Source organism: Chaetomium strumarium (genome assembly GCF_033439665.1).
Source record: "Chaetomium strumarium strain CBS 333.67 chromosome Unknown B0T15scaffold_2, whole genome shotgun sequence".
Lineage (NCBI taxonomy): Eukaryota > Fungi > Ascomycota > Sordariomycetes > Sordariales > Chaetomiaceae > Chaetomium > Chaetomium strumarium.
This window is the reverse complement of record NW_026944430.1, coordinates 632,441-654,150: the sequence shown is the minus strand read 5'-3', so window position 1 is coordinate 654,150 and position 21,710 is coordinate 632,441. Positions and strand designations below refer to the sequence as shown.

General features: G+C 57.0%; 9 protein-coding genes across 9 annotated transcripts; 4 read left to right on the top strand and 5 right to left on the bottom strand.

The window, feature by feature from the left end:
- Window positions 1-666: 666 nt before the first annotated feature.
- On the bottom strand, window positions 667-1,280 carry B0T15DRAFT_482782 (protein-tyrosine phosphatase; the record flags this gene model as incomplete). Its single annotated transcript, XM_062866124.1, has 3 exons — window positions 667-939; window positions 988-1,079; window positions 1,142-1,280. 3 exons carry the CDS (start codon window positions 1,278-1,280, stop codon window positions 667-669), a joined length of 504 nt encoding a protein of 167 aa, XP_062723656.1.
- A 1,116-nt stretch (window positions 1,281-2,396) lies between these two features.
- On the top strand, window positions 2,397-4,165 carry B0T15DRAFT_87485 (uncharacterized protein). The gene has a single exon (XM_062871412.1). It carries the CDS (start codon window positions 2,716-2,718, stop codon window positions 3,970-3,972), a length of 1,257 nt encoding a protein of 418 aa, XP_062723655.1. The 5' UTR covers window positions 2,397-2,715; the 3' UTR covers window positions 3,973-4,165.
- On the bottom strand, window positions 4,166-5,930 carry B0T15DRAFT_87451 (uncharacterized protein). The gene has a single exon (XM_062871411.1). The coding sequence runs from the start codon at window positions 5,666-5,668 to the stop codon at window positions 4,358-4,360; it is 1,311 nt and encodes a 436-aa protein (XP_062723654.1). The 5' UTR covers window positions 5,669-5,930; the 3' UTR covers window positions 4,166-4,357.
- Window positions 5,931-6,316: 386 nt separating this feature from the next.
- B0T15DRAFT_508398 (nucleophile aminohydrolase) lies at window positions 6,317-7,397 on the top strand (the record flags this gene model as incomplete). The annotated part of the gene is made up of 5 exons (XM_062867719.1): window positions 6,317-6,323; window positions 6,391-6,453; window positions 6,592-6,686; window positions 6,744-6,956; window positions 7,011-7,397. The coding sequence occupies 5 exons, from the start codon at window positions 6,317-6,319 to the stop codon at window positions 7,395-7,397; spliced, it is 765 nt and encodes a 254-aa protein (XP_062723653.1).
- A 2,113-nt stretch (window positions 7,398-9,510) lies between these two features.
- B0T15DRAFT_508397 (uncharacterized protein) lies at window positions 9,511-10,512 on the top strand (the record flags this gene model as incomplete). Its single annotated transcript, XM_062867718.1, has 4 exons — window positions 9,511-9,523; window positions 9,736-9,973; window positions 10,100-10,265; window positions 10,381-10,512. 4 exons carry the CDS (start codon window positions 9,511-9,513, stop codon window positions 10,510-10,512), a joined length of 549 nt encoding a protein of 182 aa, XP_062723652.1.
- A 619-nt stretch (window positions 10,513-11,131) lies between these two features.
- Window positions 11,132-12,284, bottom strand: B0T15DRAFT_87172 (uncharacterized protein). The gene is made up of 3 exons (XM_062871407.1): window positions 11,652-12,284; window positions 11,422-11,514; window positions 11,132-11,345 (listed from the first exon to the last, which is right to left on the bottom strand). The coding sequence occupies exons 1-3, from the start codon at window positions 12,016-12,018 to the stop codon at window positions 11,275-11,277; spliced, it is 531 nt and encodes a 176-aa protein (XP_062723651.1). The 5' UTR covers window positions 12,019-12,284; the 3' UTR covers window positions 11,132-11,274.
- Window positions 12,285-12,997: 713 nt separating this feature from the next.
- On the bottom strand, window positions 12,998-16,685 carry B0T15DRAFT_87208 (uncharacterized protein). Its single transcript, XM_062871408.1, has 2 exons — window positions 16,140-16,685; window positions 12,998-16,058 (listed from the first exon to the last, which is right to left on the bottom strand). Exons 1-2 carry the CDS (start codon window positions 16,376-16,378, stop codon window positions 13,097-13,099), a joined length of 3,201 nt encoding a protein of 1,066 aa, XP_062723650.1. The 5' UTR covers window positions 16,379-16,685; the 3' UTR covers window positions 12,998-13,096.
- Window positions 16,686-17,092: 407 nt separating this feature from the next.
- B0T15DRAFT_522848 (uncharacterized protein) lies at window positions 17,093-18,780 on the bottom strand. The gene is made up of 2 exons (XM_062868653.1): window positions 18,207-18,780; window positions 17,093-18,138 (listed from the first exon to the last, which is right to left on the bottom strand). Exons 1-2 carry the CDS (start codon window positions 18,545-18,547, stop codon window positions 17,418-17,420), a joined length of 1,062 nt encoding a protein of 353 aa, XP_062723649.1. The 5' UTR covers window positions 18,548-18,780; the 3' UTR covers window positions 17,093-17,417.
- Window positions 18,781-18,921: 141 nt separating this feature from the next.
- B0T15DRAFT_522843 (glycoside hydrolase family 47 protein) lies at window positions 18,922-21,188 on the top strand. Its single transcript, XM_062868652.1, has 4 exons — window positions 18,922-19,247; window positions 19,337-19,957; window positions 20,046-20,779; window positions 20,905-21,188. Exons 1-3 carry the CDS (start codon window positions 19,001-19,003, stop codon window positions 20,690-20,692), a joined length of 1,515 nt encoding a protein of 504 aa, XP_062723648.1. The 5' UTR covers window positions 18,922-19,000; the 3' UTR covers window positions 20,693-20,779; window positions 20,905-21,188.
- The last annotated feature ends 522 nt before the right edge of the window (window positions 21,189-21,710 follow it).

Below are 21,710 nucleotides of genomic sequence, written 5' to 3'. Positions count from 1 at the left end.
GCATGTGCTACTTGCCACCACGGTCCCGTTCTGCTCTCAGACCCTGCCAGGCGTATCGAGTCCAAACAGTTGTCAGTTTGGCGCGCCCCTTTCAGCGGGTCTCTCCATCCTTTGGACAGGTCTTTGGAATACCGACTGTGTAGTGGGTGTCGGGTATTTCCTAAGCCATCTCAGGTGAGTTGATAGCTACTCGTGGGGAGAGGAACTGGCTGTCTGGTCCCGCTAATATTGATATTGGCTGGCTATGTAGATCGGTACCGAGTGGCCGCCTCATCGGCAAGGCCATTCAGCTGGTCGTAGGGCTGAAGTTGTGGTCAAGGGGTTCAGGGGTGGAGGCCCGGCATTGCCGGCCAGTGGTCTCAGGTCGGCGTATGAACGGTCCTTGGGATATGCTCGCAGCGAGATGCCCTAACAGTATGGACGGAAGTATAAGACTTCGCCGTATCCAAGCAACACAGTATCGGACATCTTGGCATGCTGTGGCAAATTCAGCAACAGTGTCGCAAATCTCAAATCCTGGAGTGCCGTTGCATAGTCGTGTGGGATGTTGAGCAGTCGCAGAATGACCGGACCTCCGAAGCCCCTGACTTCACCATGCGCCATTGCACCTCACTCCCTACCGACCTGAAATTTCAATACCTACCCTACTCCGTACTCTACCCAGCCTCAAAGATTGGGTGGCTCGACATCCGGAAATACCTCCTTCAGGAAATTTATCGAGAACCGGGTCGCTTGCTCATACGCCTTCTCGAAGCCTTGCCTACCGCCATAGTACGGATCGCTAATGACCTCGGTCTTGCCCGTGCCGGAGTACTCGCCGAAGAGCATAAGCTTGGCTTTGCTGTTGCGCTTGCGCCGCTGGATGCGCTGGAGATCCTCGAGGTTGCCCCGGTCCATCGCGAAGATGTAGTCGAACTTGTCGAAGTCCGAGGCATCGACCTAGAACCGTCAGTCCTAGCTGCGACCCTTGAATCGAGACTTACATACCTTGCGAGCGTAATGCACATAGTCTGTGATTCCATGGTCCTCTAGCGTCGACATCGTCCGTTCGTCTGGCCCTTCGCCGATGTGATAGCCGCCTGGGTCGGGAGTCAGTTCTACAGGCGAAGTGGAAGGTGGGGACAAAGGGCTCCGAGCTCACCAGTCCCGCACGAGTCAATCTTCCCAACAAGGTCCTCGTATGGCGGTTTCCTTGCCAGCGACTGAAAGACGCCTTCCGCCATGGTGGATCGGCAAATGTTGCCGAGACAGACGAACAGCACTGAGATTTGGTCGGGCATGGTAATCTTGAAACGCAGATGTTCCGCGGCCTACGAGATGGAAATTCTACCGACACCGGACGCTTATGCAAGTCGTAATCGCTTTCAGATTAGGTGCAGAAGCAATGGAAGTATCTCATAGTAGGTTGAGAGGGCGAGACATGGTGATCAGAAGGGTCCAAACTCTCAGTCGAGGAACGACGCTACTATTGACGATTGTGATAAGGGTTAGGGTGAGACATGGCAGGCAGGGTCTCCTGGTCTGTGCACAGCTGCAAATCAGCAAGCGTGCACAGACCAGCAGTTCCTGTCTATAAATTTCCTCTCCTCCTCCCCGGGTCTTGCTTCTCTTCTTTTCCTTTCTTCTTCATACTTACCTTGGTTGGCTACCCCTAGATCAAGAATTAGGGGTAGCAGGGCGGCAGGCCTCCATTGCACATCGGGGAGTCGGCCGCTCTGGATTGTCCTTCGGGGCCGTCCCGGCCGTAATTTTTGATGTCAAACACTCTTTTTCACTGTATGCTCAACTATGAGTCGGGCTATGGAGAAGAAGGATTGAGCCACGGAAATAGGCGCGCAGCTTATGGTATGACCGTACTATGATCGTGTTGTCCGCGGGTGCCACATGCGCCTTGTAGCAGAATGCAAAGTGGATTACCATCACGGTCGGTCTGTTTGGTGCGCTGGTATGAGAAGTCATTGATTGACATTGACATTGATAGCCCCTCGAAATAAAAAGTGACCTCGAAACACGTATCACCCGCATCCACAATATGAAAGCACGCGAACTCGCGCGAGGGCAGGGGATTGATTGCATGGTCGCACAAGCGGGGACCCTGCAGGAAAACCGCCACCCACGCAAATCGCTACCCCACCATTGGGATGTCGATTCATCAGCAACGGCTACCGTTCCCCAATGGAATGAGATGCAGTGCTGCTAACTCCGTCCGATTGTTACCTAGTAAACCGAATACCCAGACATCTTGAGGATCTAGGTGTGATCGGTCATTCTTTTCAGGCAGGTAGTTGACCATCGATCTCAAGTACGAGTCGAGTACTGCAGGTCCCCCGCAGCGTCGGCCGAGTTCAACTCATACGCACTGCCACGGTATTGATAGAGATTCGGATATGACGGGATGCGACTATAAGCCGTCGGTGCTCCGAAGCCGTTATACCTAGCTTTGCTCACCCATCTCCGTTCTTCAACATCCCGTTTCCTTCCTCCTCAAGTTTCTTTTTGTTTCTCGTCTCGAGACGCTACGGATTACTTGCCGACAACACCCGATCACGGTACTACCCCTAATCTCCTCCGGAGCAGTACTCCGTAATCCGACCGGTCGCCGCTGGAAACCGAGCCGACAACACGGGTCCACTTAAGCATCAGATATCCCGTACCTACCTTAGTGTATGCTGCAAGTTCCGCTTCCGTTGAGAGGATAAAGTGAGAGTCGCGAAAATGGTGCAGCAATGTACACAACGGTTCCCGCCTTCTCCTATCACACCAGCCGAGAGCGACTCATCGCTCGCCATTGAATCTCTCAATCTCCAAACGGATATCACCGCCTGCGACAAGAAGCTCGCCGTTGAAGGACGCGTCTCCCGCGCTGTCCATGTTCTCGCGACCGAGACCAGCGCCCTGCAGAACCTGACTCAGCTCTACGCCTCCGACCGTTTCGCCCGCGATGAGTTTAACCGCGCCATCGAAACGCTCACCCGCCGCCAGGCCAGCGGCGGAAAGTTGGTTCTCATCGGGGTGGGCAAGTCAGGGCACATTGCGAAGAAGCTCGTGGCAACCTTCAACAGCCTCGCCATCCAAGCCGTCTTCCTGCACCCGACCGAGGCGCTGCACGGCGACCTGGGCCAGATCTCGCAGCGCGACACCTTGCTGCTCATAACCTTCTCCGGCAAGACCCCAGAGCTGCTCACGCTCCTCCCGCACCTCGACAGGTCTCTCCCCCTGATCCTCATCACATCTCACACGTGCCCGGAGACATGTGAACTGGTCCGCCACAGACCAGATACGATCCTCCTCCCGGCGCCGGTACACGAAGAGGAGACAACCTCCTTCGGCGTTCCCGCGCCGACCACATCCACCACCGTGGCGCTCGCAGTCGGGGACGCCCTCGCCATCGTCGCCTCGCACGAGATGCACTCCTGTGTTGCGTCGGTCTTCGCGCGCAATCACCCGGGCGGCGCGATCGGTGCTGCTCTCCGCGGGACGAAACCAAGGGAGGACGTCCGCTCCGTGATGGTCTGCTTGGAGGACATCAGCTCGCTCCAACACCACACTCGTGGAAATCCAACAGGCCTGGACGTTCTCCGCGCGGGGTATGCGAGTCCCTCCGGCTGGGTGAAGCTGGTGCCCGACGAGGACGGCCACAGCGGGAGTGTGAGTGGGAGGGAGACTGGCGGCGTCATCGCGCCGAGGCGGATCAGGCGGATGGACGCTGAGGATATGAGTCGGCCACTGGACGAGCTGAAGAAGTGGCTGGTTGCGCCGAGGAGCGGCTTCATCCCTGTCGCGGCGGACACCAGCGTGCAGCGGGCGGCGGAGTGGATCAGGGGGTTGAGGACTGCCACTACCACTATCGCTGGGGAAGAGAGCGAGGATCATGAAGGGGGCGCGTACGGCGACGAGGCGATTGTCGCGGTCATGGAGAGGGGTGAGTGCATCGGCTTGTTGGAGGTTGGACGGCTGCTGGAAGAAGCATGATCAGAGAGGAGTTTGGATATGAGCACCTCGGTACCTACTTAGAGCGGCTTGGGAGGCATTTTGTCGCATTTGGCATGGCATTGGATCTGGGTGGCGTTTTTGGCATGGCACAGGGGAAAAGGGATACAAAGGATATTTTGTTTATGATCGGATCTTTTCTTTTCCAGGACGGCAGTCGGCATGTCTCACGACTTTTAGACATCGGGTGGCAGCATCCGGTGCCACAGCATTTGGGGGTACAATACAGGTATTCTTGCTTTAGAACATGAATGGTCGTACGCTAGTTGTGCAACTAGGATAGTGGTACAATACATATCCAACTCTCCGTGGGTATTCTAACATCGGCTGCCCTTCCTCCTTCCAGACATCGTGGCACAACCCTTGTTCAGTCCTCCTCACTGCTACTACTCCCCCCTGATTCACTTTCTGCGTCCGACTCACTCTCTGAGTCTTCTTCCCCTTCTGATTCCGATGACGAGCTGCTACTACTCGAGCTCGAACTTGCCCCGTCGAGCGCCGCATCTACCATCTCCTCATCCTCCGACTCATCATCGCTAGAGCTGCTCTCGGACTCGCTCTCGGACAACTCCGACTCGGACGAGCTGCTGTCGTCATCAGCGATGTCGGTCCGCACGTTCCTTAGCCTCCTCCGCTTGGCCGGCTGCTGAGAGCTGTCGCTCCGTGGCCGGCTCCTGTCCACGGTGGCAGTGGTGGTGGCTTCTTCCTGGCCGCCGGAAGAGGCAGAGGAGGACGTGGTTGTTGTGCTAGCGGATATTGTTGTTGTTGATGTTGTGCTCTCGTCACTGTCTGATAGCTCGTCTAGGATAACCTCGGCGCGGATGCGCTTGAGGAGGCGCTGCTTGACCTCCGGGGTGGCGATCCGGATGACATACTTCATTTCGTCGAGGGCGCGCTTGCCATTGGCGTTGGTCGTGCTGCCATTGTGCTGTTTCTGGTACTGTTGGAGGTCTTTCAAGAATCGGGATATCGTTTCTTCGTATTCTCTTTGCTTGCTCTCCCTGTCCTTGACTGATGCCGGAAATGCGCCCTGGCCGGCCTCCATGTCTTTCTTCTTGATTTCCGCTGCCGTCTCTCGTAACCTTGTCCGAACGGATCCTTTTAGGTCTCGGATGTATTCGTAGAAAATCGAGATGTCGGACGAGGGAATTTTGCCCTCGTCGAAGACGTACTTGATTAGAAGCGTCTGGTGGTTCTTGTTGAATTTCCAAGCTTCCCTCGCCGTGTGCCACTGGCGGAGGTAGTTTAGGGAGGGCTCGAGGCTGAAGTCACTCTTCGGTGTGTCGGTGGTCTGTTTGGTCTTCTTCTTCTTGGCCTTCTTCTTTGATGGCTCGGAGGTCTTAGCCTTGGTGTTGTCCTTGGTACCGTCGGCGAACGAGACCTGTTTCCTCACTGAAGACGGCGTCCCGCCATTCACTGCCCTTTGCTCGTCTGTCCGCGGCTTCTTATTCGGTGTATGCGTGGAGACAGCGTTCGCCTGGGAAGCAGAGCTTGGTTGTTTCCTTTTCAAGGCGCTCGCTGGATTTCCAATTGCACGGGTTTGGTGGGCATTGGGAACCTGCGCGAAGGGCTTTGTGCCTGCATTGGGGCCTCCCGAGCTAGGGATAGCTTCGTCAGATCCAGGCCCCTTGAGCTTGAGGCCCAATCGCTTCCAGGCCGGGACGCGCGAGGCGGACATGGTGACCACCGAAGGGAGGAGGGAGCAAGGTAGAGTCTCGGGAATTGGACGATCAGGCGCGACGGGTGGTCGGGAACGGGGCTGCGCGAGATTCGATAGGAACAGGAAAACTTCGGCTAGCCAAGCAACGCCTCTTCTAAGCCCAAGTTGCCGATAATGCTGGAATTGGATACCTGAACGGCATTCTGTGTGTTCTATTGGGCGTTTGGACTGGTGCTCCCAGAGCTTCTCATCCCACGCGCAGCAAATTTCTGCCCAGATGGATCTTATCGGTACCCGATGCAGGGGTACAGGAGCCGATAAACCTTGAACAGTGGGGCATTTCAGGCCATCAGGGTGGTCGGGCCAGTGATTTCTGCCTGAGGCAATGACGCACTGACTGCCCCGCAAAACGGGGCCTGACATTTGAGGCAGCTTAGCAACTTAGCACCTGCTTTCTGTCAGCCTTGGCTCTAGGCAAACCGCAGCAACGCGTCAATCAGTTGGACTTGGGAAGCTCCCGATCGAACAACGAAGCTCTCCCGCCTAGTCCAAACAACCCCGTTCTTCAAACCACAACAACAAATTCCGGCCCTATTCAGCGAGCTTTGATTCATCCCGACCTGCTATATTACGACACAATCTTAAGGCGCTCTATCGTCCGTCAAAATGGCGGGTATGTCTACCATCGGCTGCTGCGACAGCTCGGAGCTCCACTTGGTCATTGCTAACGCAGGGGACAGGCAACGCTGGATATGACAGACATATCACCATTTTCTCGGAACAGGGAAGGTTGTTCCAAGTCGGTACGTGCGAACGCGATATGCGGTTCATTGGAAGACGGCGTGGGGGGAATCATATTGGAGACCTGGTGCTCGGGGCCATGGTGGAATACTGGAAGGGGGGGTTATGTCGACGATGCTGACGGTATCACCGCGCTGCAGAATATGCCTTCAAGGCGATCACAGCTGCGAACATCATGTCGATTGGTGTACGGGGCAAGGACTGCGCCGTAGTCCTGTCCCAAAAGAAGGTGCCGGTATGCAATTCCCGCCGTGTGCCCTCTCAGGCCGGCCCGAGCTGACGGCGTGACTAGGATAAACTCATCGACCCCTCGTCCGTTTCGCACATCTTTCAGATCTCGCCGTCGGTTGGCTGCGTCATGACGGGGTCCATCGCCGATGCGCGGGCGTTTGCGCAGCGCGCCCAGTCCGAAGCTGCAGAGTTCAAGTACAAGTTTGGTTACGAGATGCCATGCGACGCCTTGGCTAAGCGGCTTGCCAATATCAGCCAAGTCTATACTCAACGGGTACGGATCGGATAGCGAGTAGAACAAGCCGAGCTATGCTGACACTACTTTCAGGCGTACATGCGGCCGTATGGCGTTGCAACCACGCTGATATCCCTCGACTCCGAGTTCGGACCCCAGCTGTTCAAGACCGATCCTGCTGGCTACTACATTGGGTACAAGGGCACCGCCGCCGGGCCCAAGCAGCAAGAGGCGCTCAACCAGCTCGAGAAGAAGCTCAAGAACAAGGACTGCGCGCCCGGTGATTGGAAGGACGTTGTGGAGCTGGCCATCACTACGCTCAGTTCTGTACTCAGCATGGACTTCAAGAAGACCGAGATTGAGATTGGGATTGTGGGAGGGCCGCGCCCAGATGGCAAGGAGGGAACGTACCCAGGCTTCAGGAAGCTAACGGAGGACGAGATCGACGAGAGGTTACAGGCAATTGCCGAGAAGGACTGAGGAGGTACTAGTAATGGGTAGCCCCTTTTGGGGCGGACGGGCAACTTGCTGGATGAGTAGGTTGATCCGTCACCAGTTGTCCAGGCCAATCGATGGCCGTCAGATGAGGCTGTCACACACATGGTGCGGTTGATAACTCCGATTGTCAGGTTACTTATTTTCCGCCCCAACCATAACGTCCACATGCATCATGCAGGTCAGAGTTCCGAAAATAGAGCGGTTGTTGCCGATGACAGTCGAGCCAAGGTCCAGTCAGAGCTCAATGCTGGAACGTTATGAGGTGTTCATTAGGCATGTTGTTGCAGGCGTCTGCGAACGGGGACTTAGATGTTGGTGATGGCGTTCGGCCATGCATGTTTGCCACTTAGGTTGCCGTCAGCCCAGCCGGACAGACGAAAGCCGCCGTGAATACGGCCGTTGACGGCGGCAGTTGTCGATCACTGACAAATCGTGAATGAGCAGTCCAATGCCTTGTCGGCTCACGTGGCAGTCGATGACATTTCTTCGTTTTGGGTCCCCTGCTTCAAGCTGCCTCAGAATATACGGGGATACGTTCCATACTTTCCGTGGAGTTCTGGGGTCGGATTAGGCTCACATGAGGTTAGACAGCGGGCTTTGGGACGCCGATGACATCTGTTGCAATCTTCGGGAGGGTTCGTCAACAACAAAGAGCGGATAGGCTTGAGCTAAGAACCCTGCGAAGCTGATATCCAGCTTCTTCGAACTCCTTGGCAAGGTTGTCAACAACGGCTCGGGATGAGCGAGACTGGACGACAGGATCTCACCGCAAAAACAGCTGCTCCAACCTGCAACTACCAGGTACCTGGACAAGTCAACTCCTCGGGTGAAGCCGATTGAAAAGACGAACTGGAGGACTTGTCATCGTCGCGATTCAGCGCCGAACAAGCACTTGGAGGTTGCTCGACAGCAAGGCTCTCCAACATGATTGGTTCCCAATAAAGCCGAGCACATGAGCTGCCTCCCGCAAAAACTGGGCTGAGGCCAGGGCCTTGCTGGATTGGGCTGTAGCGCGGTTCAGAGCGGCGCTGAAACCTCGCCAAATTATCCATTTCGGGGACCCCCCTGTCGAAACAGCCTCCACTCTGACCCATGACAGACTCCCAAGCCACGCCGAGCGGCTCTTCGACCGACGATTGTCCCACATGGCTTGGCATCCACCTCAAGCTAAAGAAGACCGGCCACTTGGGCGATGCGGATGCAGTGCCGCTTGGAGATGCAGCACGCAAGGAAAGGGAGTTCCGGACGAAAACCCAGGTCTCCCGCTCGCACTTGTCGTGGCATGCACACCTCCATCCATCTTCGTGCATGCGGCTGCATGCCGTTCCCAGCCTGACCGGGGCCAGTCTCTTAACTCACCGTTGCAGCCGTGGATTCCGACCGTCGAATTCTCCGTGAGCCTCCAACGTGCCGCACTCATCATTGGGCCAGGTGAAGCTCCTGTGGACTCATTGCATGTGCCATACAGCTCTGTAGGGGCTCCCGTTAGGCTCTCTTACCCCGTCGGTGGCGTCCGGCTGCTGGAAGCAGATGCAGGAACAGAACCATGGAAGTTCCAACTCCCAACCCTCCTCCTGCAACCTCGCATTAGCCTTGCAGCCGCGGGACTGGCTCGTGGTGCCCCATGACATATGTGTGGTGTAGATGCGGATGACTCCAGTTAGTCAAGTGTAGACATTGTGCTGTTGAGATGGCGGACTACACACACTGGCGTTCCCCCACAACGCCGTGACGTCTGGAGAACTCGGGCTATGGGAGACCTCCCGTGCAACTCCCTTTCCCTAGTCTCAACGGTTATGGAGACGGCGATGGAAAATTCTACAAAAGCCACGAGAGGGCATCTTCAAGCCCACCACCAAGAGCTTCATGCTATCAGCGATCCTCAACGGCGAACGCCAATCTCTTCTCCTTTCAGCCCTGCGCTTCTTGTTCCGCGCATAAACTGTACATTGATATCTTCCTGTTATTCCGTCTTTCTTGCGGCATACTTCATTATCTCTCAACGCCCACTCTCGGCGAGACAGGATACAGCGGGCTTGCCTGTTCACATCGCTTGCTACCCTTCTGGGTGTCCTACCGCAGTAATACGTACAGAATGGCAGACGGACGTATGTTGATGATTTACCATGGCCACTCCTCCCCAAGCACCCCAAGCGCCCTTACAACCAAACACGCACTACAAGAGTCCTTAGCTCTCTCCACTGCTGGGCCCAGACAGCCCTACAGGGCGTTTCCCCAGACGCCTCCCCCTCCCCCCCCCCTCTCCTCCTCCCGGGGGTGGCAATACGAGGCTCTGACTAACCAAAACAATGGTCAACAGTCAACGAATACCGCACGGCGCGCGTTGCTGAGCTGCTCTCGGACTTCCGCACACTACAGTACTACATCGCCGCGGCACCGTGCAACCCGCCCGACATGGACGACTACTACACCGAGGGCTGGGCCGCACTCCGGCAGTGCGCCATGGACGGACAACACATCCTCAACTGCGCGGCCGACGTCACAGTGCCGTGCGCTACGGGCGGGCCCGACGAACAGGCCAAGGCGGAGCTGAAGCAGTGCGTTTTTGTCTTTTGCCTTTTGTTCCATCCTCCTTACTTCCCGTCTCCTCCCTTCGCTATATTTCCGCCCTTTTGTGGCTTGCCACCGCTCCAAGCTAACCCTTACCCATCCCCTCTCTTCAGAGTTCTTCTCGACGCATACGCGCGCAGGCATGAGGGACAGAAGATCTACCTCCGGCAGGCGGCGGCGCAGCGCTGGATCGAATGGCGGGACCAGATTCTCATGGGCGGCAGGCCGCACCCGGGCAACCAGGCACAGCTGCTCCAGATCGATCAGCAGTTGCGAGCTGTAAGTGTTTTTCTAGTCCTTGTTCCGTCTTATCCCCTTCCCACTAGTACTCCCAATCACCCTCTCTCGTCCTTGCGTGAACCACATTCCAAAACTGACAACACAAACTCCCCAGGAGCTCGCCAGCATCACCGACGAACTCGTCTACTCCGAGCTTCAAGCCTCCGACATGAGCATGGGCCGCTGGACGGCCGAGGACCCGAGCCTGCGTGCTGTGCAACGCTGGGTGCGGACCCGGAGGTGTTAGCTAGACGAAAAACACGACAGACGCCATGACGAAAGCGATGGCATATTTCCCACTCTAATCACGACAACGACCACGACTCTGATGAGCCGCCCCGAGATACCCAAGGCCATCCATTCTCCCTTTCCGGCGGAGCTCCATTACCTTCTCTTCCTACATTCTCCTCCTTTTTTGTCCCTATTATTTCACGGGTTTTAGATTGTCAGGAGCATTATTATTACTATGGGATACGGCATTGGTAACAAAAAGGTTCGGGTTAGACTCATTCTTGGGGGTTTCATTTTGTTTTTGTTTATTGCGATACCACGGGGATATCTGGAACAGAGGGTGGACAATGGTCGGGCTGGTGCCTTTCCATGTTGCACATGTTTTATTGGAGGTTGCGGCGGGCACGCTTTCCGGTTTGTATATACTGTAATGGTGCACTGGTGTGTTGATCTTAGCGCTGAGCGGACGGGGGTGGATGTGCAAGGCACCTAACTAGGGGTAGGCAGTTACATATGAGGCGAAGGCAAGGGGGTAAACTGCCTGGAGCAGGATGGGTGAAGGGGAGATAGGAGCCATTGTCCGAACTCGAGACGGCCTGAGGCATAGGTAGCCGGTTCGGCCAGATGGTTTCTGAAGATTATCGACAGTACTACATTCTATGAAGCGGCAAACAAAGAGGTGAATTTTAAAGAGAGGAAGGAGTCGAGCGGTGGCTATATTCCCAAAACCCGACTCTCACCCCCGTTGCCTGTTACGAGACCCGGAACCGATTCCTACCTAGGTAGTGTTCTTGCTATGCACACACAGCGCAATGCCCCCAACCGACAGGAACATCCCCATCAACGTCTCTATATAGCAGATCAGAACCCATCATCAGCACATCACGACGGGCCATTCAACAGCGCAGGAGCAGTGTGGACATACCTCGACTAATCACCTTCCCCTCAACCCACCACTCCCCGAGCACGGTGAACAGGAACGCCAGTGTGTTCACCACCGGCACCGTCAGGCTCAGTTCTGGCCAGGTACACACGATATCAGCATCGCCCTCTAACTCCATTGCGAGCAAGCAAAGCAAAGCAACCGGTAACAGTGGAATATAACGAGAAAGGAAGAAGATGGGGAAAAAAATAAGAGAGAAAAAAAAAACATACCAGCCTGCCCAATCAACAAAAAGAACCACACGCTCCCCGTCAGGTTCAGCACCAGCGGCACCGCATAGCGCGGGTTGCGCAGGAGGTCGAGCACCGCATAGGCCGCGCCGCATACCCGTGTCTTTAGCCGGGCCCACCACGTCCCTGACAGGTTCCTCTTCCCGTCTTCTTCTTCTTCTGAAGAAGAAGGACGTCGATCTCGAGGGCGGTGGTCCCGGGCTGCGCGCCGGATGAAGGGGACTGTGAAGCCCCATGCTAGGCCGACGAGTAGGAACGAGAGGATTACGTTTATTGTTGGCGGAGGGGGAGGACCATGGGAGGGCGGTGGCGGCGGCGGTGGTGGTGAAGGGGTTGTTGTGATGGTCATCTTAAAGAGCAAAAGGATGAGAGTGAGGCAAGGGATGAAGGAGGAAGAGATGTGCGTCCGCGGTGTGGTTGTATGAGGTGGGATGTGAGTACCCGCACCTAATATTTTCCTCGCTCAACGGACTGCTCGAGATGCTCTGGGTAATGGCGGAAGGTGCTGATCATCTTCGACGGGAGTTGATAATGTAAGGAGGTGCAGTACGGAGCTATTGGGTGTTGGCAAGGAGTCGGGGTGCTTATCGATAAGATACCCTCAACCCTGGAATGAATGGAACAGTTTAAGGTGAGAAAGACATCGACCAAACCCCAACTTATCCGACAATAATGAACGGCTTATTTTGACGAGTCGCTCATTTAGGTTGACCGCTGAATGAGGGAAGATACTATCTTGGAGTTGCGTGATAGTCCCAGCTCGAAACTTTTTACTGCTTTACCATTTCAGCCGATCGCTTTATTAAGATGTCAATACCTCCGTAGTCGACACTGTGTTAACCGCTCCTCGGACTTCCCCATGCCCCGGTAAGCTACCTTACCTTAGCTATCCACTATATTCACGGCATACTCGAACTTGAGTACAAGGTAGCCTCGCCTTGTTGAGTCTTTCGCCAGCCAAAACGAACGTCCCGTAACCAGGCGGTCGGCCAACCCAACGTTATCTCCTTGGCCCCTACACACTTTAGCTAAGGTATGTAGGCAGGTGCTGACACACTTTAGGTAGGGTCCATATTGTACCCTGAATCTCACCATCTGTGCGCGCCTCAGGATTTGTGACTTATTTACTAATACCAGGTAGTTGAGTTGCACAGGTAGGACGGACGGAAGCCAAAAGAAGCAAGAGGCACCGGGCCTGAACTGAAATTCCCCCATATCATAACATATCATATCTAGTATCTAGTATACAGTACCCCCAAGCAAAACCCCCAAATCACTCCGATTTCTACACCAACCAAACATCAATGCTCAAAGAAGAAGAAGTCTAAACCCCAACGAACAACCCGAGACAGGCAAGGCAGACAAGAGCGTCAATACCACCCACCCCCCAGCCCGGCCCCGTCTGAAGAAAAAAAGGCCCGTCAATGTCAATACCCTCCCTGTCCATACACAAACCCCTGATTGCCATGCTGACCCGAATGCCTCCCCTTCATGGAATAAGTAGCATATTTTCGCCTGGAACTTCCCGTGCCGATATCAATCTGCCTGAGCTCCTCCTCCAGCGAGAGCGCTCCATCACCCCCCCTCCCTCCAGGGACACCATCATATGCACGGTTATACCCTTCATACGGTTCATGCTGATGTTGCTGATGCTGGTGGTGGTCATGGTGGTGATCAAGCTCTTGCTCAGAGTAATACTCGTCATCGATCCCGCTCCCCGCCCGTCTGGCAAGGCTGCTGCTGTGCAACTGCAGGGCGCCACTCATACCACCAGGCCCTCCAGAAGAGTTAGCATTGTTGCTGCTGTTGGGAGCGGGCAAGGCAAGCGGGATTTTGGCGGGTATGGGCGGCGGACCGGAGCCTCCACGCGTGTGATGAGCGTGCGGGGAACAGCCGTGTCCTCCATAAGAATGGGAGTGGGAGTGAGAAGGTGCGTAGTTCTCGCTGCCTGCTCCCAGGGCATAGTCGAATGTGGCTGCGCGCGGGAGATGGCGCGGCGGGGTGAAGTTGTCTTGATGCGGAGGGATGGGCGCGAGAGGGGTGGGTTCGATGCCATTCCCACTGCTGCTCGGGCGGAAGCCGTTGCTATTAGAAGAGCTGGGACCGGGCCCGTTGGCGCCTGACATGACGGGGGCGATTGCCGACGTGGACTGGCGGTAGACAGCCTTTTTCTGCAGGCGGCTGCGCGCTGATGAGGCCGGAGATGAGGAGGATGTCACGGACTCGTTGACGTGGTCGGAGGAACTGCCGAACGAGACAACAGAACTGCTGGGGAGCATCGATTGCGGCCGGACGCGCAGGGGGCGACGACCCGAGGACGGAACGGGCTGCGGTCCAGACAGAGAGGGGCGAGCCGACGGAGATGAAGATGACGGAGGCTTCGGCTCGGGTTCCGGCGCCCAGCTCTCCATCGGCAGGTGGTCGGAAGGGTCGACCTCTCGGCCATCGTGCGTGATGATCTTGCCAGTCGCTTCGTCGTAGTCTGGACGCGAGGATGCGGCGTCCTTAAGGGCAGCGGATGAAGCATTGGGGTTTAGCGCGTCGTAAGAGTCGGGGCCAAACGGCACGTCAGATATCTGGCGCGTGTTGTCCACCGGCGGTCTCGGGCTGACTGACTTGCGCCGAATGGTGTGCTGGGTACGTGGGTTGGGACTCGGGTCACGGGCCGGGTTTGGCGAGTAGGCGCGGGACTTGATAACAACATTGACACTTGAGGTCGATGGTCCGTTTTGGTACGTGACGGGGCTCCTGCTGTGAGCGGGTACGACAGCGTTGTACGCGGCCGGCGAGCCATCATGGCCGTATCTCTGGTCCATCGTTCTGCCCCGGGGCGGCGCCTCGATCATGGCCGGCTGTGTGTATCGCCGTTGGGTAGGCTGCTGTCTGTCCTGATTAATCCTCTCCGAGATCTCCTGAGCGATGTTCGGATCGATGCCGGGGATCAGCGACGGAGGCACAGGAGGCACAGAATAGCTCTTCGAGGCTTCGTCTACCTCACCCCGGTACGTCAAGGCTCTCTGGTCCGCGTGGGAGCTGTGGGACCCCAGCGCAGGTTCGGAGTGCCTGCCGAAATTCGGCGCATACTCGAAAGACTTTCGCCGCTGGCTCTCCGACAGAGCCATCTGGTACCCATTCGGTCCCTGGTGGCTTGGCTCAGGAGCGGCCGGAGCATGGGAGTACTGCATCAACTCGCTGCTGCGGCTTCCTGAAAGAGTCAGCGGTGCGGGGCTGGCGGTCAGATCATAGTCCGGGGTGAACTGAGACTGGGGCTGAGGTTGCTGCCAGCGCCCGGAGGTTCTTCTGTGCGGATTGCTCATTGATTCCGGCGACTCGGGAACATCCTCAACGGTCGGCTGCAGGGCCCTATGGGGAATATCATAAGCCGGATCATACGAGTAGTGGCGCACCGGTGGCGCCTGTTCCGTGATGGAGTGTTGAGAGCCGGAGAGTACCGCCGGGGCAGTGTCGTGTGCTTTGTATGTTGGCCGTCCCGGATAGCTTGCAGGCCCAATTGAGTTCCGATGAGCTTCGCTTCGCAGCACATCGTGACGCATCGTTGGAGGGGTCGCCTGAAACCCTGTATTCAGGGGAGGATTGCTACCAGTCCTGCTCCGATGTGCGGGCGGCGGTGGTGGCCTATCATCCTCAAGATTTCTTGCTTCGTTTGCCTGGGGAAAGTCGTATGGCCCTTGATGGTCGTAAGTCAACTGTTGCTGTTGCTGGTACTGGGGGCTATAGCCTTGGTCATGATGTTGGATGGCATACTGCTCCGCTCTGTCGGGGGTTCGGAATTGCTGCGTAGGCGCTTCCAGCCTTCGAGGCGGAGTCTCGAACTCTCGACTGGGTTCCCGGCGGAGATGGTCCGGCTGTTGGTAGTATGGCTGCGACGGCGCTGGTGGGGCTGGGTTGTACTCGGCCTGCTGGAAAGACTGGTGCGAGGTAGGCGTGGGATTCGGTTGTGGACGAGGCGGCGCCTCTACTACTTGCTCTGGAGCAGGAGCAGGAGCAGGCGGAGCTGGGGCCTCTCCAGTGACCGGATCCGAGGGCAAAGGTCGACGCTTGGGCACCTTCCTGGGACCGCTTGGACCAGTTGGCGCGGAAGTTGCTTCAAGCTCGGCTTGGACCGGTGGCTTTGCCTTCGCCGCGGGCTTCTCGGGCTTGGGGCGGCTGTCGTAGAATGTGATCTCGATGCGGACCTCGCCGGCATACTTACCTCTGCACCCGAGCTGGTGCCACTGGTCGCTCTGGCCGCCTCCCGGCACGACAATGTTGCGTAGGTCGATCCAGGCCTCTCCGATCAGTTCCGTCCTCTTGTCGTCGTTGAAGACCGAGACCTTGAGCTGATAGTAGTCGGGTGAGTCGTGGACGGTGAATCGGAGTTCCTGATCCCTGCGTCGCCGGATTCCCCGCGGTTAGCTTCGATGTGGGACAACAACAACAATTGGAAGGGTCGTGGTCTGTAGCACTTGCCATTTTGGGGTCTGGCCACCGCGGAGGTCGGTGTTGGTCTTCTTGGCCTCTTTCCCGAGGCGAGCAGCGCAGTAAGGGTTCTGCTTGCCAATGGTCTTGCGATTGGGCAGGTTCTTGGCCCGGTCGACCACCATAACCAGCGTGCCGATCTCTGGTCCGTCGACGCTCATGTCGGAGTAGATACCCGCCGTGTGCGGGATCCCGTTGAGGGGGTTCGCTTTCACCAGCTTGGTCGTCATCTTGTCTGTTTCGCTGCGCGAGGCCGTCTCATGACCCGAGGTCGTGGTGTTTTAAGCGGCGGTTTTAAGAGCCTGAGTCCTGAAAAGGGAATCAAAGCGGTTTGTTTACTTGGACTCGGGGGTTCGTTTGTTTGTGGAAGTTACCCCGCCGATGGCTACAAGCAGTTCCAAGTTTTGGTTGTTGTCGACAAAAACCGGCACGCACACAAAAAGGAAAAAGACACTCGGAATCAATAGAAAGCAACAAAGGGAGGATTCCCTTTCATTGACACCAGACTGCACCAGAATAAACCACACCAAGCGAGGGGTTGGTAGGAACTTGAACGAAGAATGAGCTGAGCTGCTGGTCGCCGGGATTAAAGAGCGCCCACATGCAGGTGTGATTGGCTGCGTGTTGATCTGCAGCAGCCCGGCAGGCAAGCGGAGCTTGGGCAGTTCGCGTCCGCAGTGGCTGGGGCCCGGGGGTCAATTGCGATTGCGCGTCGCTAATCAGGATTCGAGATCCGGGTGGCTGGCATCCATGGATGCGGAAAAACACGCAAATCAGTGAGGCTGGGGGCCTGTTGGGCGCATCCGTGCCCCGCAGCCGCTGAAACCTGGAAGCTGCAGGCGGGAGGAATGCAACACCACTCCACCAGGGCGCTGATGCAGGCTTCCAGATTCTGCCGATCCTTGTTAACGTTTAGCGACGTTTTTAGTGCATTTCCGTTGTTGCATTGATGGACGGGAGTCGACATCTGAGACTCGTCATCCCACGGGAAGGGACACGAGAAGGCTACCCTCGGAGAGAGGGAAGAGACACCACAAGATGAAACTCATCTCATTCATACGCTTCACTGAGAATGCGCAGTACATACAATATCCACAGACATGATCATGGAAAAAAGGACACCGCCAAAACGCCCACGCTCCGCTCAATCAACCCACCTACGGTAATTAATCCCGGTATCAGATCCGGCCACTGCTCCAAAAAATGAACAAAACAACCATCAAGGCAAAAAGCACACCAACACCGCTCATTCCACGTGGAAGACTCTCGCTAGGCCAGCTCATATGGCCGGACACCGTATTGCTGTTGCTGTTGCTGATGCGAGCCCGGCAGTTCTGACCGCACCGCCTCGGGCCAAAGCTCATGGGGCCCGTACGCCTCGGCTGATTTCGGGGGCGGCGGCGGCGGCGGCGGTGGGCCACCTTCGGCCGGAGGTTGTGTTCCGGACATTGCCGCTTCCGCCTCTGCTGCTGCCGCTGCCTTTGCCTTCCTAGATCGAAGGAGGTACATGGTGGCAAGGAGTGCCGCGATGCCGACCACGCCCAGGCCGATGCCTACGCCGATACCGATGGCCGCGCCGGTTGGTAGGCCCGAGGATCCACTTTCGCCCGATGGTGATGATGATGATGAGCTTATGCTTATGCTGGCCGCACCAGGTGCTCCGATGGTGGGTTCCGTGGGCAGGATCGAAGTGGAAGGGGCAGATGTTGGAGGTGGTGTCGTCGTCGTCGTCGCCGAAAGTGTTGAGGATGTTGTTGTTGTTGTGAGAGATGACGATAACGATGTCGCCGCCGTCTGCACTGCGATGCTCCATCCCACTACGGCGATGGCGCCCACCACAGAACGCCGGGCCAGGGTTGTGGTAGCGATTGACCACGCGTCCGACTCCCCCAGTGGTGTCGAGGCGAAGGTCAGAACCGCGCCCGAGGGGACGTCGGATCGGCAGTCGCCCGCGACGGAGCCCGAGATGCCGTTTGCCAGGTAGTAGTCCCTAGGGAAGGGCGGATGTCAGCGTGCGCGGAAGGCTGATGGGGAGATGACCTGGTATACTATACTCACGGCGGGCAGCACATCGCTAGTGTGCTGCTGGCGTCTCTAACCGAGGTTACCACCGTCGTCCACGCGTTGGGACACGTCATCGGCCCCAGACTGGCGGCGGTGTGCCCCGGGTCGTCACCGCCGCCGAGCCGGCCTTGCTCCCACCATGTCGTCACAGCCGGTGGTGCGCATTTCACTCTGGGGTCGATGTCGAGGCCATAGCCGGGGTCGTACGCGACGAGACTCGGCCCGTTGAGGCGGAACTTGGTCTCACATCCTATGGATGGTGTGAAGGTGGTCGTGAGCGGTACCCAGGATGTCACTACCCCGTCGTTGGTCTCGGGAGGATATACAGTTGCCATCGCAAAGAATTACCGTATGCCTTGGGAAAAGGGGGGCGGTGTTGTGAAAGGTGGACATGATGTTCGACACAGTACCAGGGAGTAGGCGGGATATCTCAGGGGGTCGTTGTTGTTGGTACCGTAACCGTAGCGCCTACCAGCACCCAATCAACCCCTTGACACCCCTGGACACCCCTTGGGGAGAATGTCGTGAGAACATCAAAAATGCATGCAGCCCTGTATGCGCACTGTGGATATGCGGTGTGATTATGTGGTATCTTAGCCGTTTTGTTCAAGTCTGTTGGCGGCCGTCGTCTAATGGGCACTGTCTCATTCGCTAAACCAGGGGGTCAACAACCAACAGTCATGCAACATGCAGCCAACAACCATGGAATAACAAATTACAGCAGAAGGCCGTGTCCTTCTTCACCTTCTGCCTTCCTCGTCTTCTTCTCTGGACAAACGCCACCGAATATGACGGGGAAGAAAGGAAAACAGACGCGGCGACCGGCACCGTCGCGGATCCCGTCACGGCTACGCTATGGCGTTGCTACCCTCGCTGCCACAGCAGCTCTCGGATGGGGAGCATTGCAATGGTACACAGATAATCCGATGGGCTTCTCTCATTACCAAGCATCCTCTGTCGACTGGGACGCCCGTCGAGATGCGGTGAAGGAGGCATTCGTCACGAGCTGGCAAGCATACACTCAGTACGCATGGGGTGAGTTAAGTTTCGCAGTCACCAACTTACTTCAACTGACTCCCATAACCGCGGGCCATCTAACATAACGGTTAACCTGTTTGTTCCAGGCCAAGACCGATACCACCCCATCACGGCCCGGGGCTCGCAGATGAGCCCCAACGGCCTTGGCTGGATCATCGTCGACAGCCTGGACACGATGATGGTGATGAACCTGACCGAGCCGCTGGCCGAGAGCCGCCGGTGGCTGCACCGGAGCCTATCGTACGACCAGGACCAAGACGTCAACACCTTCGAGACGACCATCCGCATGCTCGGCGGCCTGCTGGGAGCGCACCACCTCGCCAGCCGCTTCCCCGACGTGGCCTCGCGCCGCGACTCAGTCTATCTGACCAAGGCGGTCGACCTGGCCGACCGGCTGCTCGCGGCGTACGAGTCGCGGTCCGGCATTCCCTACGCGAGCGTGCACCTCGGCAGGAAGGCGGGCCTGCCCTCGCATGCCGACGGCGGCGCGTCGTCCATGGCCGAGGCGGCCACGCTGCAGCTCGAGATGAAGTACCTGTCCCATCTCACCGGCGACGAGCGGTACTGGCGCAGGGCCGAGAAGGTGATGCAGGTGCTGGACGACAACGCGATGGAGGCAGGCTTGCTGCCCATATTTGTCCACCCGGAAACGGGCCAGTTCACAACGGCCGAGATCCGCCTGGGGAGTCGCGGCGATTCGTACTACGGTCAGTTCCTCTCTCATGATTCATCTCGTCATCGATACCACTAGCACATAAAATCATTCACTGACACAAAAGAAAACAAAACCGGCAGAATATCTCATCAAGCAGTATCTCCAGACATCCGGCCAGGAGCCCGTCTACCAAGAGATGTGGGAGGAGGCGCTGGCCGGCATCCAAGCCCACCTCGTCACCACGACCCGCAGGGCCGGGCTCAAGATCGTTGCCGAGCTGCCGCAGGGCATCGGCGGCGTCCTGTCGCCCAAGATGGACCACCTCGTCTGCTTCCTGCCGGGCGCCATCGCCCTCGGCGCTACGGGCGGCCACATGCTCGCCTCGGCCCGCGCGCGGCCCGGCTGGTCGGAGGCCAGGGAGCAGCAGATGCAGCTGGCGCGCGACCTGATGAAGACGTGCTGGGCCATGTACGCGGTGACACGGACGGGGCTGGCACCCGAGATCGCGTGGTTCGATGTCGCCGAGGAGGATCTCGTCCGCCGCCCTCGGCGGCCCGGCGACCGGATCAGCAGTAACAGTGGTGGTGGTGGTAGTAGTATTAGGCGTAAGACGCGAGACTCGCTGGCGGCGTGGAAGCAGGACTTCATCGTCAAGCCGCTCGACGCGCATAACCTGCAGCGGCCCGAGACGGTCGAGAGCCTGTTCGTCATGTGGCGCGTCACCGAGGACCCGCTGTACCGCGAGCTGGGGTGGAAGATCTTCCGGGCGTTTCGGGAGTGGACGTAGGCCGGGCTGGATAAGGGGTATACGTCGGTGAACGACGTGAATCACATCGCGCCGCCGTTTAGGGATAATATGGAGAGTTTCTGGCTGGTGAGGATATCCTGACCCTTTTTTTTTCCCTTTTCCTTTTCCTTTTCCTTTTCCTTTGCTCTGCTTCTGTCGAACGAATGAGAAAGCAGTGCAGCTAATCACCGACATGGTCTCATGTCTACTAGGCCGAGACTCTGAAATACTTGTACCTGCTGTTCTCGCCGACCGACTTCCTCCCTCTGCATGAGGTTGTTTTCAATACGGAGGCGCACATCCTGCCCCGGTTCAAGAGCGAATGGGAGACGGGGTGGAAGCGGAAACGGTGAACAAATGGACGCTTTTTAGGCCGAAATGTAAAACATGCATCGATTTAGAAGTTCACTGATTGACTTGGCCCAACTCGAAGTCTGGATTGTTACTGGGCTGACTCAGTGTCTCAGATTGCAGTTTTGAATTCAAGTGGCTTGAAACTCTTCTTCAGGGGCGGATTGATTCGCGGTAAGCCGTTTTGCTACCCTGGTTTCCGTACTGGAGTGAGCATTTCAGTTGCCTAAAGTGAGGTAGGTACCGTACGGGTACATTTCGAGACGCTGATATCCCTTTAGCATCGCCTGACATAAAGCCTGCCCTTGTCTTCTTTTCGTTTCGTCTGCATGCAGAGATAAAGCTGTGTTAAGTCCCTGGTAAGTAGTGTAACTCGTCTCACCCCATTGGCTCGAGGAATTAGAAGCGGCGCTGCACCGACAAGATGTCGAGCGCCGAGCTCTCCGAGGCCACCGACTCCAATGTACGCATGATCCCGCGATGCGGAGATATGCTATGCCTACTTGGAAGACGTACCGTCTCCTACGTTCGGCCTTATCAGCTTCGACTTGCCGGCAGCCCGCTGGTTCACCACGTGGCTGGTGTCTTCAGGAGCTCATCTGCGCCTCGCATACTGGAGTTCTACGCCTCCGACTGAACAATAACCGGCACGAAGGCCAGTCTATGC

Bases quoted from the DNA above. Each gene is read 5' to 3' on its own strand.
- B0T15DRAFT_87451 (XM_062871411.1), bottom strand. From the start codon at position 5,668: ATGTCCGCCTCGCGCGTCCCGGCCTGGAAGCGATTGGGCCTCAAGCTC.
- B0T15DRAFT_87485 (XM_062871412.1), top strand. From the start codon at position 2,716: ATGGTGCAGCAATGTACACAACGGTTCCCGCCTTCTCCTATCACACCA.
- B0T15DRAFT_522848 (XM_062868653.1), bottom strand. From the start codon at position 18,547: ATGGCAACTGTATATCCTCCCGAGACCAACGACGGGGTAGTGACATCC. The intron at 18,139-18,206 runs GTGAGTATAGTA...GCCCTTCCCTAG, and splicing joins CTAGCGATGTGCTGCCCGCC to GGACTACTACCTGGCAAACG.
- B0T15DRAFT_522843 (XM_062868652.1), top strand. From the start codon at position 19,001: ATGACGGGGAAGAAAGGAAAACAGACGCGGCGACCGGCACCGTCGCGG. The intron at 19,248-19,336 runs GTGAGTTAAGTT...TGTTTGTTCCAG, and splicing joins ATACACTCAGTACGCATGGG to GCCAAGACCGATACCACCCC. The intron at 19,958-20,045 runs GTCAGTTCCTCT...CAAAACCGGCAG, and splicing joins TCGCGGCGATTCGTACTACG to AATATCTCATCAAGCAGTAT.
- B0T15DRAFT_87172 (XM_062871407.1), bottom strand. From the start codon at position 12,018: ATGACCATCACAACAACCCCTTCACCACCACCGCCGCCGCCACCGCCC. The intron at 11,515-11,651 runs GTATGTTTTTTT...GTACCTGGCCAG, and splicing joins TTTGTTGATTGGGCAGGCTG to AACTGAGCCTGACGGTGCCG. The intron at 11,346-11,421 runs GTATGTCCACAC...TCTGCTATATAG, and splicing joins GGGGAAGGTGATTAGTCGAG to AGACGTTGATGGGGATGTTC.
- B0T15DRAFT_87208 (XM_062871408.1), bottom strand. From the start codon at position 16,378: ATGACGACCAAGCTGGTGAAAGCGAACCCCCTCAACGGGATCCCGCAC. The intron at 16,059-16,139 runs GCAAGTGCTACA...CCGGCGACGCAG, and splicing joins GGTGGCCAGACCCCAAAATG to GGATCAGGAACTCCGATTCA.